The sequence below is a fragment of the Chiloscyllium plagiosum genome, unplaced genomic scaffold (assembly GCF_037043375.1).
Source record: "Chiloscyllium plagiosum isolate Xiang-an unplaced genomic scaffold, Cpla_swu_hap1 HiC_scaffold_2, whole genome shotgun sequence".
In the NCBI taxonomy this organism is placed as follows: Eukaryota; Metazoa; Chordata; class Chondrichthyes; order Orectolobiformes; family Hemiscylliidae; genus Chiloscyllium; species Chiloscyllium plagiosum.
The window spans coordinates 3,409,781-3,430,063 of NW_028270140.1; the positions used below are offsets into that span (position 1 = coordinate 3,409,781).

General features: G+C 42.1%; 1 protein-coding gene across 3 annotated transcripts in view; it reads right to left on the reverse strand.

Annotated features, from left to right (window-relative positions):
- Positions 1-462: 462 nt before the first annotated feature.
- Positions 463-20,283, reverse strand: part of zng1a (Zn regulated GTPase metalloprotein activator 1A) — a 75,379-nt gene continuing 55,558 nt past the window's right edge. For all 3 annotated transcript variants that reach the window (XM_043718160.2, XM_043718151.2, XM_043718175.2), the window contains exons 11-16: positions 13,911-13,967; positions 9,564-9,615; positions 7,391-7,459; positions 6,309-6,374; positions 2,286-2,415; positions 463-763 (exon numbers count right to left, since the gene is read on the reverse strand). In XM_043718160.2, coding sequence (XP_043574095.1) covers positions 690-763; positions 2,286-2,415; positions 6,309-6,374; positions 7,391-7,459; positions 9,564-9,615; positions 13,911-13,967 — 448 coding nt within the window. In that variant the 3' untranslated portion in view covers positions 463-689. The remainder of the gene's footprint in view (positions 764-2,285; positions 2,416-6,308; positions 6,375-7,390; positions 7,460-9,563; positions 9,616-13,910; positions 13,968-20,283) is intronic.

Here is a 20,283-nt window from a genome sequence, read left to right on the forward strand (position 1 = left end):
TTGCAGTTCCTCGTGGCCATAACAGCTCATCAGCAAAATAAAACTAACCAGATCCTATCACTACATTTGCAATTTCAGTCAAAGACCATGGGGTGGCTGATACTGGAAACGGAAAAATGTCACAGCAGCGTGATTTGGGGGTACTCGAGATTTGGACTGATGCTCATTGCTGGGATTCTTGAACATGAGGCTAGAGTCTAGCTCTTTGTTGCGATGTGACAATTGAACTCTGTGGCTTGATTTAGGATTGGAAAATTGGCTGAATTCTTGCTAAAACAGAAGGGCATGCCTGACATGGGACAACTTAATGTTGACAATGAACACTCAGAACAAAAATAATGCCCCATTCTTTACTACAAACACTGTGACATCAGTGAGATCAAAGTTCACAAATAAAGTCATTTAAAATATTCTACAAATATAATTCACCGAATTATTAGATATTTGCAACTCAATCAGGTCACGGTTGAGAGTCAAAAGACTTTATTACTGGGGGTTTGTTTGTTTCTCAGGTAACGTCATCATTTGACGTGCAGTGAGGATGATGAAATCTGCTTTGGTGTGGCTAACTGTGGTGCTGGTGATAAATGCATACCAGATAGTTAAAACTCAACAAACAGACAGAGCCAATAGGAAAAAGATAATTTCCTCCAGAATAGATTTCTGTCTGTAATATTTCCATTAAAATTTCAGCTGGACTCTCCTCTCTTCATTACAGTTGAGGAAAACAGTTCTTCTAGAATTTCTTTATCCAAGTTTCTTCCTGTGGTGGGGTGGGGGAACAAAATGTATAATATAAATTCTAATATATTAATTTCTACATGTTAGTCAAAACCAAAACTAACTAACAGGAGGCAACACAGAGTACATACATTTTTGGCAAGATCAATGTCACAGGTAATTAATGCTTTAATGTTGCTTACGTAATGCAAAACACAGAATTTGCAAATAAATCAAAGAGAAATACACACAAATAATAGAGGGTTTGGGAGAAGGTTGCAGTATGCTAAGCCAATTGGCCTCCTTCTGCACTGTGATGCTTCTGTGGGATATCAAATCTGACCCCGCTAGGCGGAAGTGAGCAACTGACTTATTCAATGATATTAAAAGTGTTCAGGAAATACGCTGTGACCTTTGGCATACCTGATTTTCATTACACCTCCACCTGCAACCCAGACCTTTCCCTGCCCACGTGCTTACATCCTGGAATTCTCTCTCCAAGCATTTCTGGTTGTCTAATTCTCCCTCATTTTTCAAGGCAGTTATTAAAGCTGATTTATTTTACCTTTCTTAATATTGCTTTGTTTAGTTCAGCATCAAATTTTGTTCTATAATGCTCTGGCAAAGCACCTTGGGATGTTTTATGATATTTAAAGTTCCCACATACATACAAGTTGTTGATGCATCAGATGATCTTTCAATATCCATTAATGTTTACATCATACACATGGCAAATATCAGCTTTGCAGATACTAAATTGGACAATGGGCTCGGTAGGTAACTGACCAATAACAACTTGGATCATTGTCACTATATTAATGGCTGCATGCAGGCATCAGACATAATTGAATGGCAACACAAAGGCGGCCAAATTAGGGCCAAAATATTGATCAAAGAACGCGATTCTGAGAAAGAAAGAGAAGTGGATTTTACAGGGGTTTGCACCAGAAGTTCCAGATCAGGGGATCGACGCAGCTATTGGTACGTCTGCCAATGATGGAGCCTAAAGGCTGAGATGGCTTCTTGACCAGGACAATGGGAAAGTGGAAGGAATGTGAATAGTACCGGATCAGCCATGATCCTATTGAACGGCAGTGCAGGCTCAAGGGGATGAATGGCCTATTCCTGTTCCTATTGCTTACAGTCTAAATGAGTAACTGTGTAAAAAGGAGCAGACTAATTTGTACTAGTAATGAGAGAGGTTCAAACTTTAAGGCCATGAGGAGTTAAACACAAAAGGGAGAATTTTAAATTTGAGATTAAATACCAATAACAGAGACACTAAGCACAATGGTGGCCAAGTGTGACTTAGTATGGGACAGGATAAAGAGAGAAAAACTTAAAATCAAAACACATAGCTCAGCTTGGGAGATGGCTAGATTTATTTTGGTAACTTTGTAAACTTTTGTATTTTAAAACAAATTGGAAAATTGTTTTTTTTCTGAACTGAACAACCTAGGTAATTGTCATCACTCAAAATAAATAGTTACGTTGAACAAAATGTTAAAATATCCAAAGCATCAAAAGGAAAATAGAATAATTAAGATGTCACTTTTGTTGGTTACCTATAAATACAAATCTGTTGATTCTTTCACAGTCAGTATTCCAGTTGACTGAGGTTTCTTCCAGCTCATATAGTTCGTAGACTCCTTGAACAATCACTTGCTGTGGTTTTCCATGTATAGACACAATGGCCTGATAAACAATACATTTGACAACAATAAACCTGCTTGTTTCAAGCTGCAAGTTAAACATCTCAGACCTTAAAGAAATATAATCTATGCATCAATGAATGTTTATCAATAAATCTACAATCAGTCCAAAATGGAAACATGTACAAAATCAGAAAACAAAGAGGCATTATTAGTTACATAACGTCAGATCTGGATGTTTTACAACGAAATTAAACTCTATTTCAAAACATAAACTATTATAGAAATTATTTAAAATTTTTTGAACAAATTTTCTGGGGACAGAGGGCAGATTGTAGGAAACGAATGACAAAGAGTTTGGAAGGGAGAAAAAACCTATTTGATTTGGAAATGCTAGGGGTTGAAGTTTTCCAGGACTTGACTGATGTGCGCAATGTTGAGTCATTGGGAAATAGAATGGGAACAGAAAAATGAGATTCGTGATGTTAAGAAAAAGTCTGTTTTTTTTTCTCTAATGTTTTAATGGCTAGATGAGAATCTCACAAGTGAGCAGCAAGGGATGGTCATGTATTAACATCTCATTACAACCGAATCTCGAATCATTTATATGCAGTTTGCTATTTTCTCAGGCAGTGAAGAGAAATGGGATAGTGACAATTTCCGAAATGAAAATCTGAGCAGGTACCTACTACCTGCAGAAAGCTCTCACATCACACGCTGTCATGACACATCATGAACTGATTATTCATCAATTCAATACCGCACCTTAGAGCTCACCAAGAACTGACCACTGCAATGCTGCTACTGGCTGCTTTGTGAACAAGGACGGCCACCCATCTCCCCGAATGTGTCTGAGCTTGCTATCTTTGGGCTTGCTCGATTTACACCTGCCTGGGTGAGCACAGCATCTCTGCCTTGCCTTTTAGTGCAGACAGGGAGTCAGGCAGCTTGTCATGTTTGGCAGCAATAAGGAGTCAGGGGGCTGGTCCTTCTCCAGTCATGAAAGGTGGTGAGGTATCCCAAACCAGAGTCTCCGCTTTCAGTGAGGAGAAAGTGCAGAGTGCAAGAAAGGCTAGTTGCATTTATTTTTATTAGGGGTTTAGGTGGGGGGGCTGGGGTTGTGCAGTAGGTGGATAAGATCTAGTGAGGGAAAATGCTGCAGAATACAATGAGGATGTAGACCATGATGGATGCAATACAGAGTTACAGTGAGCATGAGGTCGCTGGGAAAGGGGTAATTAACCTTGAGGAGCACAGAAGGTCATCAACACTCTCGCAGTATTGCTGTGTGTATCTCAGGCCTTTGGGACCACATATACCTGGATGGTTACTTCAAACCAGGCTGGTGTTTGACACATTGTGCAGTTGAGTTACAAAGATGTTGACCAGCTGTGAATTCCAGAAGAAACTGGCAGCAGCGGGCATTTCGATGCTGCTTTGTGTAGGATAGTGGGAGAGCAGTAGTGCGGTGATGGGATGCACACTGAACAAGGTGAGCAGTACAGAACTGCGAGCGAAAATTCACTGGGGCATATGAAGGGAAACATGAAGCCCCCCCCAAAACTGACACTTAGCTGATTTCAGAGTTAATTCAGTCCTCAGTTTCTGACCAGGGAAGAGGGCAAAGAAAATCTCATCCAGTGCACAGGTGTTCTATCTGCCCCACAATGTCAAATGGACAGAAGTCTGGCAAGATCAAGATTCCCCACCAAGCTTACTGTAGCTCCCACCTTCTCGGTACCCAGCAATCCTGGTGTAGAGAGAAATTGGGATGACAACCACTGTCTGGGTGAGTGGCAGGTGAGGAATGGGTTAAAGAATGGAGGAAGTAACCAGGACACAAACAGCTTGAAGAACTGCCAATTGAATCAGGAAGATCAATTTTCTTACAATATTGTCGCTTGCTCCCAACAATAAGCAGACAAACAATATGACATTGGTCACCCATTTCTCTGCTCCCCTCGCCCATTCTCACTCACCTCCCTTTGAACTTAGTGCTCTCGGTGCTCACAGACCTAACCCTGACTTTGTCATCAAGCCTTTTTGATAAGGGTCACCTCTACATTGCAGAGGCTGAACACCGACTCCAGGACACCTCTTCCTATCTCCCTCCTCCCATGATGCCACCATGAAGCGATTGCCTTCATGACCATCACTAACCTCAGCTCACCTGGGTCTCATGAAGAAACAATAATTAAAGACAATAGCAGCGAGTGAATGGTGCTGTTCTCTGGAAAGAAACAGAGTGCAGCCGTGCCACTGAACAAGAAACTTTAAAATGGAAACAGGGTGTGCCTTCATTAAGATTTCAATATTTGTAAAGTGGCTGTTGAAGGTATAAGACTGAAGATTTACTTTCGGTAAAATAGTTTGTTTTTGCTTTCCTTTGCATCTAATAAACTTTTGATATTCTCATGTTTAAAAAGTATATTGGCAGCTTTTTTTGAATACATTCACTGACGAACTACCAGGATAAATCAACTGCACTTTGGAATCTGATTTGTTTAGTATTACCATCCTCTTGGAGCGTACGACCATAAACGAATGAAAAAAAGTGTTTATTAGAAAATGCAAGGAAATAAGACATTAAAACTGTTTGTTTGGGAACTGCTGAATTTGAAATTCTGTGTGATTTAATTAAAACAAAATTAACACGACATGACTAACACAATTTGCCTGCATTTCTTTAAGTGAATATTTGGCTCCACTTTTGTGGAGGACAATTAGGAGCAGGTCTATATCGAATTTGACCCAAAGGTACTTATCATTAGGATCCTCTTAGCCCACAGGCCCAGGGGCATTTCATGTATGTAAGTTTAGAGAGTTCATCAGGTAGCCCACACAACCAATGGGACATCACAAATTAAAGCTGAGTCTGAACCATTTCCAAATATATCATTTCTCAACAGATATGACTTGATAGCAAGAGCAGGTATCAGGAATATGGACTGTTTAATTCGCATTCTAGCCAACATGTCCCAATGCTAACTGCACTGAACTAAGTAAGTCCAGAGCAGAAATAAAATCAAGGAGCATATTGATTCACATGGCTCTGTACCAAATCTGATGGTGCAATCACTCACAAAGCCAATCAGAAGGTGTCTCACAAGGACTAACATCACAATAAAATAACTTCAAATATTAATAAAGTCCTTTCACCATTAATTTCACTTCATTTTTGTTTTTCCATTAATTCTTTTCTAAAAAAGTGAATTCAGGTTTAGTTTTAAAAACTGTGATGCACTGAAATAGAGCAAAGAATTGCAGATGCTGATGATTTTAAGGAAAAAAATAGAAACTACTGGAGAAACTTCAGCAGATCTGTGAAGAGAGAGAACAGAGTTAACATTTTGAGTCCATTGGCCCTTCTTCTGAACCTTGTGCTCCAATTCTTTTATTAACACCATGATTGAAAGCAAAATCATGAAATTACATCAACATATAATATGGTTCAGTATAGCCCTTCCTCACATATTGCCCTAAAACCAAATGGCAGCCAGTAAAACCTAAATTCAGGAAATAAATCTGGAATAAAAAGCTAGTAAAGTGGTGACCATGTAACCACTGCCGATTGTCATCAAACCCATCTGGTTCACTAATAACTTTTAGGGAAGGAAATCTACCACCCTGACCCGGTCTGGCCTATGGGTGCATCTAGGCTCAAAGCAAAGTTGTTGGCTCTTAACAAAAAAAAACAAAGAATTGCAGATGCTGGAAATCAGAAACTAAAAGAGAAATTGCTGGAAAAACTCAGCAGATCTGGCAGCATCTGTGGAGAGAAAGCAGAGTTAACGTTTCGGGTCCATTGACCCCTCTTCCGGCAATTTGTGCTTTTGTTGTTGACTCTCAGTGGCATCCAGGGGTGGACAACAAATGCTGGCATTGTTAGTGACACCCACATCCCATGAAAGGTCAAAAAAAGGTATTATTAATTACCTTTAAACGTATAATATCCATTGGATTGCCAGACTTATTTTTCAAACATTTTTCCCATAAAAGATTCTAAAAGAAAGAAGAAAATCTTGTATTTATGTTATGTTTCATCACATTCCAAATTATTGAAATTAAACTGTTTTATTTTTGAGGTGCAGTTACTGCTGTTATGAGGGTGAACATACCCAATTCCCACATATCCAGACGCAAGGTTCACTATAAGGACAAATAACCAGCTCATCTATCTAATGTTGAGGACAAACATTAGTCATGAAATTGGAAAGTCCCTGTTCTTTTCTTTAGTGTCACAGGATCTCTCATATCAAGTCACACAATTAGAGAAGGTAAAGAAGGCTTTGGTTTAGTTCTCATCTGAAAGATTAGAATCTCAGATTGGATTGTTTGATGCCTTCAGCTTTAAGTATGAGCTGTGTTGCTGAAAGAAGGTTTGAATCCACAATATGTTAATTCAGATGAAAATGTGACCAGTAAATTAACAGCACCTATCGCTCCAATCATCGATCAACTGTCACAGAGTATCTTAGATACAGAAGAAAAACAAATAGAATCCTTATGGTGCAGAAGCCCATCAGGTTCACACCAATCCTCCAAACAGGATCCTACTCACTCTCACCCCCTTACCCTATAACCCTGCATTTCCCATGGCTAACCCAACTAGCCTATATATCCCTGGACACTATGACCAACCCACCCAACCTGCACATCTTTGGACTGTGGGAGGAAACCCACGCAGACACGGGGAGAATGTGCAAATTTCACAAAGACAGTCGCTCAATGCTGGAATCGAGCCTGGGTCGCTGGTGCACCATTCCACTAGAATGACATTCATTCATTGGTTAAATTATTTTTGAGGTTGTTATTCATTTGATTTTAGGATTTGCTTTTAAATTATGCACTGCTCTGCATACTGTAGCCCACAGTGAACAAAATCTAGAATGGGATTCAAAAGCTAAATATTAAAAATATTCTCTTAAACATGTATGTAATTTATAGTTAGGCCCAAATATTTTCCTACAAGCAAGTTTATACCTGTTCAAAAAAAAATTATTCAAAAGAAAGCACACCTGAAGGTATATGTTTAAATCTTCTTCAAGAATGGTGCCAGGGATTTCAAATGTAACTGTAAGGATCCTCTGTAATAAATGAAAAAAAACCACTCACACACTGAACTTGCAAAAGCTTCACACTATGATTAATAAAGTCATACATCACACAGCATCAGGTTATAGGCCAACAGGTTTATTTAAAATCACAAGCTTTTGATTTGCTGCTCCTTCGTCAGGTGAAGTGGAGGGAGGTGCACAGGCACAGAATGTATAGGCAGAGAGATAATGGCAAGATAATTCCAGCTATTTAAGAGTGTCAACAGGTAAGTACAAATAGTGTGAATAAAGTGTGAACAGCTCAATAACAAATGAAGGGACGACCTATGAACGAATTAATTAAGGCAGAGAGATAATTACAATTAATAAAAAATAGGATGGTACGAGAGACAAACCAAATGGCTGGAATAACATGAGAAGGTATCAGAGTCGCATGGCAAAGGTCTAACCAATGTAACAAGCAATCCAAAACTGTACAGACTCATTAAGGCAGAGAGATAATCACAAGTAATTAGTTTGTACAGTTTTGATTACTTGTTACTTTGGTTAGACCCTCATCATGTGACTTTGGACAATGCCACAACAATACTTTCAGCAGGCAAGCTCCAAAATACATCCTAGTTCCTACAGCACTACCCGGACCCAAAATGTAATAACATTAATTAAGCCATTTTAAAGTCCTGTCTTGATTTATCTTTGCACATGCTACAGTGTAACTTGCAGCTCATACCTCTACATTAGTAGAGCACCCACAATCTTAGACAAAAATGCTTATCGTGGTAATTATGAGTCTCAATTGTCTCAAGTCAGCTCTAAATTGTCGCTGCAGATATCATTCAGTTCAAAAACTGCGTCTAGGCACTTTATAAATGGAGACAAGAACGTTCAAACTGATCAGGAAAACTGCAATAAAACGTAAATTATTCATAGAATCATACAGTTCAGAAGAGGCTGTTCAGTTCATCATGTCTGTACCACCAAATATATACAACCACCACTTTGTTTGACTCAGCCCATGGCCTTGAATATTATGACACTTTTAAGTTTTCATTCAAGTTATTTTAAAGAGTTGTGAGATATCTCATCTCAACTACCCTCCGTGCCAATGCATTCTAGAACCCCATCATCCTCTGGGTGAAACTGTTTTTCCTCAAATCTCTTACAGCTTAAAAGCACACCCTCCTTGTTGTTGGCGTTTGACTAAGGGGAAAGAGCTGCTTCCTAATCACCTTGTCCATACCCTTCATAATCATACACACTTCGATCAGGTCCCTCAATATCCTGGCTCCAAAGAAAACAACCCAATCTCATCCAGCCTCGCCTCATCTCTGAAATGTTCCATCCCAGGCAACGTCCTGGTGAATCTCCTCTGTATCCTCTCCACTGTAATCACATTCTTCCTATTGTGTGGTAACGAGAACAGCAGACAGTACTCCATCCCACAATGCTACAAAATTAAAATGTAACATATCTAAACAATCCAGAGCTTTATACTGTACGTCATGTATGAACTGTGAGATTATCCATGGATGGTGTTAGGAGATCACTACCCCCAGTAGCACATGTTGTTAATATGAAGCATGCCTGTTGAAGATATATATTTGCAGAAAAGCAGTAGTTGCAGCTTGCAGGAAATTGTCACAATTATAACGGCAGCATTCCAAAGTTGACTGTTTCAGCAAAAATTTAAGACTTTTTGTGAAGCTCTCTATTGTTAAAGCCAAGGTCACTAAATGGTACACCTTGCTCAGCAATGTGGAGAGAACAATGTTACCACTGTATATGATACCAAATACAGTTAATAGATGAACAAAAAAAACACTGGACCTTATCGCAAAGTTGGACAGGGAGAGATTTACTGCAGTTGCTTTTTGCTGACATACTCCACGGATTGTGATGCACAATATACAAAGGGTGAAAAATTAGTTCTTGAAAATGTTATAAAAACTAATGTTTCTACTAATATTTTCCTGCTGCAGTATACATATACATATATAATTGAAGCAGATAAAACTACGCAGTCAAATCCCTAACATTGTAACTATGGATTTTAAATCAAAACATTCAAATCAATAAAATATATTTCATAGTAAAATGCTGAAAACACAATGTGAATTTTATGAAATCTAGTTACCTTATCAAGGTGAGGCTGGCCTGACTGCACAAGGCATAATTTTTCCTGCAAACTGAACAAAACAGCTACTGGTAGCATAAATGTAATATTTTCTTTCAAAGATACATTCAACTACAGTAACTGCACAGATGCATAAGAATCCCTTGAGAGTAAAAGTAGTAAGCGGGGATACCTTACTGTAAAGGTAGGAAGATGGAAAGTGACAAGGTACAAGATCACGGCTCTTATTCAATTGCTCCATAAAATGGCCCAGTATTATTAAGACAGTTTTCCAAAGCCAAGAAATGGACAATGATTTCACATCCAAAGTCCTTAGGATTTAACAACTGTTTGCCATATTAAATAACAATGATCACACTCACACTGATTGAAAGAATAGAGAAGTACATTATAACATATGGCCCCAATCACACTTCAGGAGTCATAGAGATGTACAGCACAGAAACAGACTCTTTGGTCCAATTTGTCCATGCCAACCAGATACCCTAAATTATCTAGTCTCACTTGCCAGTATTTGGCCCATATCTCTATAAACCCTTCCTATTCACATACCCATCCAAACGTCTTTTAAATGTTGCAATTGTACTAGCCTCCACCACATCCTCTGGCAGCTCATTCCATACACGCACCACCCTCTTCATGAAAAGGTTGCCCCTTAGGTCTCTTTTATATCTTTCCTCTCTCACCCTAAATCTATGTCCTCTAGTTCTGGACTCCCCCACCTCAGGGAAAAGACCTTAGTTATTTACCCAATCCATGCCCCTCATAATTTTATAAACCTCTATAAGGTCACCCTTCAGCCTCCGATGCTCCAGGGAAAACAGCCCCAGCCTATTCAGCCTCTCCCTGTAGCTCAAACCCTCCAACTCTGGCAACATCCTTGTAAATCTTTTCTGAACCCTTTCAAGTTTAACAACATTTTTCCTAGAGCAGGGAGACAGAATTGAACGCAGTATTCCAAAAGTGGCCTGTACAGCTGCAACATGACCTCCCAATTCCTATACTCAACGTACTGACCAATAAAGCAAGCATACCAAATGCCTTCTTCACTATCCTGTCTTACTGCAACTCCACTTTCAAGGTCACTTCTGAAATATGTTTTTAAAAGGCATTCAGTTGCAGATATGATTTATTAAAATGAACTGCAAAGTCACCAATGGTAGCTAACCGATGATCACATTAGTATATTTATCATTGGACTGTGTTAAATTGTTGTTCTTAGATTGTTTTCTTTGAGTTATAATTTTAACATCAAAATCGTTTGGAAATGTTGAGCAAAAAATCCACTTCAACACTGAGTCACTCGAATTGTCCCTCAAAATCAAGTCGTCAGCCTATTTATAGACAGAGCATGACAGAAACTGAATAAAGCCAGCAATCTTCTTTCCTTGAAGGTTAACATCCAACGTCTGAAAACGTACAAATGTACCTAAAACTTTACAAAAACTTTACAAGGGAGTTAGCAAACGCTTCAGACATTTCTATAGCCAGCAATAATACATTTCTTTTGTTCATTTGTGAGATGTGAGTGTTGCTGACCGGCCCAGCATTTATTGTCGTCCCTAGTTGCCCCTTGAGGTGATGGTGAGCTGCCTTCTTGAGCCACTGCACTCAGTCAGTATGCTGCAGACTGATCTTGTTTTTAATTCATTCATGGGATGAGGGTGTCACTAGCTGGGCTAACAATTATTGCCCATCCCTAATTACCCAGAAGGCAGTTAACAGTCAACCACATTGCTGTGGGTCTGGAGTCACATGTAGTCCAGATTAGGTAAACATGATTTATTTGGAACCACTAGCTTTCAGAGCGCTGCTCTACTAGCAGGATATACAGGTACACAATCCTTTGTCTGAAAACAGCTGGTTTTCGAAATTCGGAATTTTTCAAATTTCAGAATAAGTGATAGTTTGATGGTGAAATTTAAATAAATCTTACCAAACAGCAGACTCACAGTGATTACTACGGGCCCTGAGACAAAATGGAGGCCTACCAATACTGGGCCACGCCCACCCACATCGCATCTGAGTGACACGCATCGAGTGGGTGTGGACTTGGGTTAACATAGAACATAGAAAAGTACAGGCCCTTTGGCCCTCGATGTTGCGCCGTTCCAAGCCCACCTAACCTACATTAGCCCACTATCCTCCATATGCCTATCCAATGCCCGCTTAAATGCCCATAATGAGGGAGAGTCCACCACTGCTACTGGCAGGGCATTCCATGAACTCACGACTCGCTGAGTAAAGAATCTACCCCTAACATCTGTCCTATACCTACCCCCCCTTAATTTAAAGCTATGAAAGTTAACTGTTTGCATGCCAAACAACCTTGAGAAAAAAACTTCATGAAGAAACCTTCAGATTTCAGAGCTTTTCGGATTTCAGATAAAGAGTTGTCTACCTGTACTTCCAAATAAACCTGTTGGACTATAACCTGGCGTTGCGTGATTTTTAATAGACCGGCAAAGTCATCTCACAGCCAATGGAGCTCTGCAATCTTGGCATATCCAGGGCAGGAATGGTGGTGGGTAGATAAAATACAAACAGGAAGTGCAGACTCCACAAAGATCACACCCTCAACAACAGGCAAAACGCAACACGTGAATACAAAAGAAAAAGGGCGGAAATATTTACATCCATCATCAACCAGGAGAGGAGAGCGAATGATCCATCTCAGTCTCTGCCAGAGGTCCCCAACATCACAGATACCAACTGTCAGCCAGTTCAATTCACTTCATATGAAATCATGACACTACTGAGGCCAGTGGATACTGCAAAAGCTGTGAGTCCTGAAAATATTCTAGTAATTGTACTCTACTGACACTCCTAACCAAGCTGTTCCAGTACATCTACAATACTAGCTTTGAGCCAATTATCTGGAAAAATACCTCAGTATATCCTTTACATAAAAAAACAGGATAATCCAATCCAGCCAATGACCACTCGACCAAGCTCCAATCAGTCAGCAGCAAGTGGCGAAAGGGGTTGGGGGCAGTGGCTACATGAGCAACTCAGAGACTGGGAATTCAGCAGCAAATAACACACCTTGGAACTTTGCAAAGCCTGTCCACCAGCAACTCCACACAAGTTAGGAATGTGATGGAATATACCCCACTTGCCTGGATACGTGCAGCTCGAACATCACACAAGAAGTTCAACATCATCCAGGACAAAGCAGCCTGCTTGAATGGCACCTTATTCATCACCTTCAATACTCATTCCCTTCAATAACAATGCACAGTAGCAACAATGTGTACCATCCACAAGGTTTCTCTGCAATAGCTAATCTTTGACGAGACCTTCCAAACCAGTCACCATTTCCATCTGGAAGGACAAGGGCAGCAGATACATGGAGAAAGTTGAGGACTGCAGATGCTAGAGATCAGAGTCGAAGAGTGTGGTGCTGGAAAAGCACAGCCGGTCAGGCAGCATCTGAGGAGCAGATGTGTGGAAATGCCACCTCCTTCAAGTTTCCTTCCAAGGGACATCCCATTCTAACTTGGAAATATATCACCTTTCTTCAATGACGCTGGGTCAAAATCCTGGAACTTCTACACTAACAGCACTGTGGGTTTCCCTACACCTGAAGAACTGCAGTGGTTCAAGATGACACCAACCCCTTTTGCCAGGACAATTGCAGATGGGCAATAAATACTGACCCAACCACCTATAAACAAAATCACTGTCGGGGTCGAGGTGGATGTTGTAAACAAACAAATGTAAGCTCACAAAGTTTTTAGTGGATGTTTCCAAAAGGCAGAATGGACACAAGAATTATTTCTGCCAATGAGAAAGGTAATTTTCTCCATCCCAATTTATTAATGCTAGCCATTCTGTCAATTGATGAGGCTGGTTTCGAAAAGAATGTTGGCTTGGATGTAGGAATGTATAAAACTAGAAAAGACCATGATATCACAGCTAGTTTTGTTGTCTTAGAACAGTTATCCCCTGCCCTTTACACATTTGTCAACAATACTCAATCATTTTTCACATTCAGGTAACTGATTCAACCTTGATCTCATAGGCCTTCTACAAAATGGCTCATCAAACACCAACACTTGGAAGAGAAAAGGTTGCCTGTTTGAGGATCAGCCCAAGGAAAATAGTGTCATCAACCTGAAATGAAAAATACCACAAGAAAACAGCAGCTATGTTTTTGCAACTGCTCAATGTCAATGAGCAGAAAATCTATGCAATTGTTAGCGCAATGACAAATTTCTAACATTAGTGATATTATTTCTCACCAATCTGTACTTTCCTTTTTAAAGAAATGTTTCAATGCATAAATTGGCTTTCAAGAGAAGATGACAAATAAAGACAACAGTATATCATAGATTTGAAACATACCTTTCACTGGCTTGGCTATCGAAAGCATGCAGATCAAGAACTTCGCTAAGTTCAACCCTGAAAGACAAAAACACAATAAGCAGCTTTGAGACTAAATACATGACAACACGCAAGCTGTGACATCTTATAAAACAATCAGAAGTTGGATGAGATGAACAATACAAAGGCAAGTCACACTTCAGTGTCCTATCATACATGCTGGTAGTTTGCTCAAGAACAAATTTCTTATTCAGCCAACATCAGGTCTGGGCTCATACAATCAACAAATCATTTAATCAGACTGGAGATGTTATTGTATCACTCACAGAAATGTAGCAGAGAGTCTTAATTTGCTGCAGAACCACAAAAATCATATGTTATACTGGGTTAAAAACCAAAAGAACTGCAAAAGTTGGAAATCAGAAACAAAAACAGAAATTGCTGGAAAAGTTCAGCAGGTCTGGCAACATCTGTGGATAGAAATCAAATTTAACATTTGGGGTCTAGCAATCCTTCCTCAGAACTCAAACTCAGTTCTGAGGAAGGGTCACAGACATGCTGAGCTTTTCCAGCAATTTCTGTTTTTGTTGTTATTGCTGTATAGATAGTTGCTTGACAGAACTTGATTTTTGCTTTTAAAAAAAGGCATTATATTTCCCTAACCCAGTGAACTAGTTAAAGATAACCGATTCAATTAATTTGATGGTTGTGTAATAATGTCATTAGACTAGTAATTCCAAACTACTAGTCTGAAAGAACTCATTAGAGAGCTGACTGGTGGTGGTTTAACACCGAGAAGATGGCATCTTCATGATAGTCTCACCCAGAAGATGAATTAAACCCACCATCACTCTGAATCACAAACCAGCTGATCAACCAACTGAGCGAACTGACCCCAGCAATACTCTGGGGATCCATGTTCAAATCCTACCACAGCATTCCACCTATTCGAATTTAAATTCATTTAATATAATATGGAACTAAAGCAATTGTGATTATGTAAAGACCAATGACTATCATAAAATCCTCTGATTATCCTTTAGTGAAGGAATTGGGTCATCTTTACCTGGGTCTGGTAGATGTGACTCCACATCCACGGCAATGTGGTTAACCATGACCTGCCTTTGAAATGGACTAGCAAGCCTCACAGTTAGAGATGGACAATAAATACTGACCCCACCAGCAGCACACACATCGCATGCCAGAGTCAATGAAAACAAGATTGACAGACCACAATCATTATATTCCTTTTCTCAAGATTCCTTTGAAACAGAAGACTTCTTTATTGAGCGAGTAAATAATAAATATCCCACTTTCTTACCTTCACACATTCTCTTGACGTTTAGATGAAAAATCTGTCTAACCTAGTCTCCACTGCTCTCTCGGGTAGAGAATTCCAAAGGCTAAAACACGCTTAAATGAAGAAATTTGTTTCAAAATGGGAGGCTCCTTGTGTTGAAATTGTGTTCCCTTGTTCCAGATTGCTCCATGTGGGAAAATATCCTGCCAATATCCACCCTGTCAAGGTCCCTGTGAATCCCTGTTTCAATAAAATCACCCATTCGCCTGAGTGTAGGCTCAGCTTGCTGACCTTTTCCCTTGAGATAACAACGAGGAAGTAACCTCATGGACATTCAGTGAACAGCCTCCAACGCAGGTATCTGTCTCCTTGAATAAGATCAAAATTGTACCAGCACTCCAGGCATGGTCTCACCAATGCCCTGCAGAATTTTAGCAGGTCTCCCCTAATTTTATATTCCCAATTCCCACACATTAAAGGCTAACATATCATTTCCCTCCTTATTTCATTGTTGAACCTGCACGTTAACCGTTTCATATACAAAGTCACCCAGACCCACCTTTACAGCAGAATTCTTTAGCTTCTCCCATTTAAATAATATTCTAATTATCCAATCTTAACTTCACATTTTCCCACACTATACCATTTCTTTTTGTCCACTCACCTAAAAGCTTTTCACAAATTCTGGGTCCTCCCCACAACTTGCCGTCCTATCTAAAGTCCAAAAGAACCGAAGATGCTGTAAATCAGAAACAAAAACAGAAATTGCTAGAACAACTCAGCAGGTCTGGCAGCATCTGTGGAGAGAAATCGGAGTTAACATTCCGGGTTTCTGGACTTCTGAAGAAGATCACGTGACCCAAAATGTTAACTCTGATTTCTCTCCATAGTTGCTGCCAGACCTACTGAGCATTTCCAGCAATTTCTGTTCTGGTTTTTGCTTTCTTATCCACCTTTGTACTGAGAGCAAATTTTGTTACAGTTCATACTCTGTTCATACAAGTCAGTAATATCAACTGTAAGCAAAGATGCAACCTACACACACACACACACATACACACACACACAGGCACACACACACACTCACACACACAGGCACACACACACACTCACACACACATAGGCACACACATGCACACACTCTTACACACACACACAGGCACACACACACAGGCACACACACACAAACACGTGCGCGCGCACACACTCTCACGCGCACACACACACTCTCACGCGCACACACACAGGCACACTCTTACACACATGCGCACACACACACACTCTTACACACATGCGCACACACACACACTCTTACACACACACGCGCGCGCGCACACACACACTCACTTACATATTGTTGATTTATAAAAAGCTTCCACAAAAGAAAAACTCTTGCACATGAAGATTGCAGTAAATTCTACATGACAGAAAGGTGGCAGAGACAATGCACTTCTGTACCAATACTGGTATATTACTAAATGTACTGATCTCAGTCTGGGGATACGTGAGAATGTGGACAATTGTATCAAAGAGAGAAAATCCTGGATTTCTACCACTGCATACAAAACTGCATTTTAGTGTTCTGCACTGGTCCATGAAAATATAATCAACTGTTAGCCTCTTCTTCCTCACTCTAATAATAATATAATCAGTAATATAAATAGCAAAAATAAAACCATGGCCACAATTTTAGTTTATGTCTGAAATTTCTGTGAACATTTTCTCAATTTCCATAGAGTGCCACTAGATGGAGCAGCCTCCACATGCAGGACATAAAGCTGATCAAATCCTGCATCTCACAGTACAAGTGCACCAAAGGTTGTGAATTCCAGTGAAGGGAGTCTTGAAGATGGGTCATCACATGAAAGCCAATGAACCACACTTTTCCCATTGCCAGTATTACTTCAAAACATAACAAACTATTCAAAGAAAACAAACATGAAAATAAGCCATGTTTTATTTCTGGGTTACTTCAGTATTAAGTTCACTCTTTAATTTCTAAAGTCTTGAAGATAACCCTAGAGGATTAGCATCTCTATGTGTACCTTGTGTCAGCATTGGCTGAAGGAAGTCTGTCACACACATTGTCATGTTCTCAGTCTCAAGGTTGTGAAAGGTAGAGTTCTCCAACAGTACAAAACATAGAGTTCCCCATTTCATCAGGGATGGGTGATCTTCCAATTATTTTTGCGTCTTTCAGGTTTAATGGAAACACTTTAAAGTGTTTCAAACAGAATGGATTTGTTTTGAAATACAGTTTCTGTAGTTTCGGAAACAAACGAGGAGCCAGGTTGTGCACATGAAGGACACATGGTATCAGGTGTGAGATCAATTCACCAATTCAGTGAGGTTTTCAGGGATAAATATTGCTTGTATCTTCAGACATCGCTACTCTTGCCTGGATAGTAATAAAAGCATTTTATCCTAGAGACAGCCATACCATGCTTTGGGCAAAGTTCCAAGGTGCTGAATTTCCTAGGTCATTGGAAACCCCATTTCCCACCCTAAACAGACAAAGGTGTACAGCACTTGAATTTCCAGGATGGGAGCTTCCTGTGAGGGAACAGCAGAGACCAATCTGCCCTGCAGAACTGATGAGCATGAAGCCACATTCCTATTTTCCAAACAGTTAGTGCCAGATTCTGTAGATTAAAAGTCCTGAAGCCACTGTGACAGGTACAGTGAAAAGGGACGAGAGTGTTGGGGTAGCACGGCTCACGGTTACGGTGGGGATTAGCGCACAGCTCATGGTTACGGTGGGGATTAGCGCACAGCTCATGGTTACGGTGGGGATTAGCGCACAGCTCATGGTTATGGTGGGGATTAGCGCACAGCTCATGGTTACTGTGGGGATTAGAGCACGGCTCATGGTTAAGGTGGGGATTAGAGCACGGCTCGTGGTTAAGGTGGGGATTAGCGCACAGCTCATGGCTATGGTGGGGATTAGCGCACAGCTCATGGTTATGGTGGGGATGAGTGCACAGCTCGTGGTTATGGTGGGGATTAGCGCACAGCTCATGGTTATGGTGGGGATTAGCGCACAGCTCATGGTTATGGTGGGGATTAGCGCACGGCTCATGGTTATGGTGGGGATTGGCGCACAGCTCATGGTTATGGTGGGGATGAGTGCACGGCTCGTGGTTATGGTGGGGATTAGCACACGGCTCATGGTTATGGTGGGGATTAGCGCACAGCTCATGGCTATGGTGGGGATTAGCGCACGGCTCATGGCTATGGTGGGGATTAGCGCACGGCTCATGGTTATGGTGGGGATTAGCGCACGGCTCGTGGTTACGGTGGCGATTACCCCACGGCCCGATAGTTATGGTGGGGATGAGTGCACGGCTTGTGGTTACGGTGGGGATTAGCGCACGGCTTGTGGTTATGGTGGGGATGAGTGCACAGCTCGTGGTTACGGTGGGGATTAGCGCACGGCTTGTGGTTACAGTGGGGATTAGCGCACGGTTCGTGGTTACGGTGGGGATTAGTGCACGGCTCGTGGTTATGGTGGGGATGAGCGCATGGCTCGTGGTTACGGTGGGGATTAGCGCACGGCCCGTGCTTATGGTGGGGATGAGTGCACGGCTTGTGGTTACAGTGGGGATTAGCGCACGGCTTGTGGTTATGGTGGGGATTAGCGCACGGCTCGTGGTTATGGTGGGGATGAGTGCACAGCTGGTGGTTACGGTGGGGATTAGCGCACAGCTCGTGGTTACGGTGGGGATTAGCGCACAGCTGGTGGTTACGGTGGGGATTAGCGCACAGCTCGTGGTGCTGGTGGGGATTAGCGCACGGCTCGTGGTTACGGTGGGGGTGAGCGCACGGCTCATGGTTATGGTGGGGATGAGTGCACGGCTCGTGGTGATGGTGGGGATGAGTGCATGGCTCGTGGTTACGGTGGGGATTAGCACACGGCTCGTGGTTACGCTGGGGATTAGCACACGGCTCGTGGTTACGGTAGGGATTAGTGCATGGCTCGTGGTTACGGTGGGGATGAGTGCACGGCTCGTGGTTACGGTGGGGATTAGTGCATGGCTCGTGGTTACGGTGGGGATGAGTGCACGGCTCGTGGTTATGGTGGGGATGAGTGTACGACTCGTGGTTATGGTGGGGATGAGTGCACGGCTCGTGGTTACGGTGGGGATTAGCGCACAGCTCGTGGTTACGGTGGAGATGAGCGCCCGGCTCATGGTTATGGTGGGGATGAGTGCACGGCTCGTGGTGATGGTGGGGATTAGCGCACGGCACATGGTTATGGTGGGGATGAGTGCATGGCCCGTGGTCATGGTGGGGATGAATGCATGGCTCGTGGTTACGGTGGGGATTAGCACACGGCTCGTGGTTACGGTAGGGATTAGTGCATGGCTCGTGGTTACGGTGGGGATGAGTGCACGGCTCGTGGTTACGGTGGGGATGAGTGCACGGCTCGTGGTTATGGTGGGGATGAGTGCACGACTCGTGGTTATGGTGGGGATGAGTGCACGGCTCAGGGTTATGGTGGGGATGAGTGCACGGCTCGTGGCTACGGTGGGGATTAGCGCACGGCTTGTGGTTATGGTGAGGATGAGTGCACAGCTCGTGGATACGGTGGGGATTAGCGCACGGCTCGTGGTTATGGTGGGGATTAGCGCACAGCTCGTGGTTATGGTGAGGATGAGTGCACAGCTCGTGGTTACGGTGGGGATTAGCGCACGACTCGTGGTTACGGTGGGGATTAGCACACGGCTCATGGATATGGTGGGGATGAGTGCACAGCTCGTGGTTACGGTGGGGATTAGCGCACAGCTCGTGGTTACGGTGGGGATGAGCGCACGGCTCGTGGTGATGGTGGGGATTAGCGCACGGCTCATGGTTACGGTGGATGTGAGTGCACGGCTTGTGGTTATGGTGGGGATGAGTGCACGGCTCGTAGTGATGGTGGGGATTAGCGCACGGCTCATGGTTATGGTGGGGATGAGTGCACGGCTCGTGGTTACGGTGGGGATGAGCGCACGGCTCGTGGTTACGGTGGGGTTGAGTGCACAGCTCGTGGTTATGGTGGGGATTAGCGCACGGCTCATGGTTACGGTGGGGATGAGTGCACGGCTCGTGGTT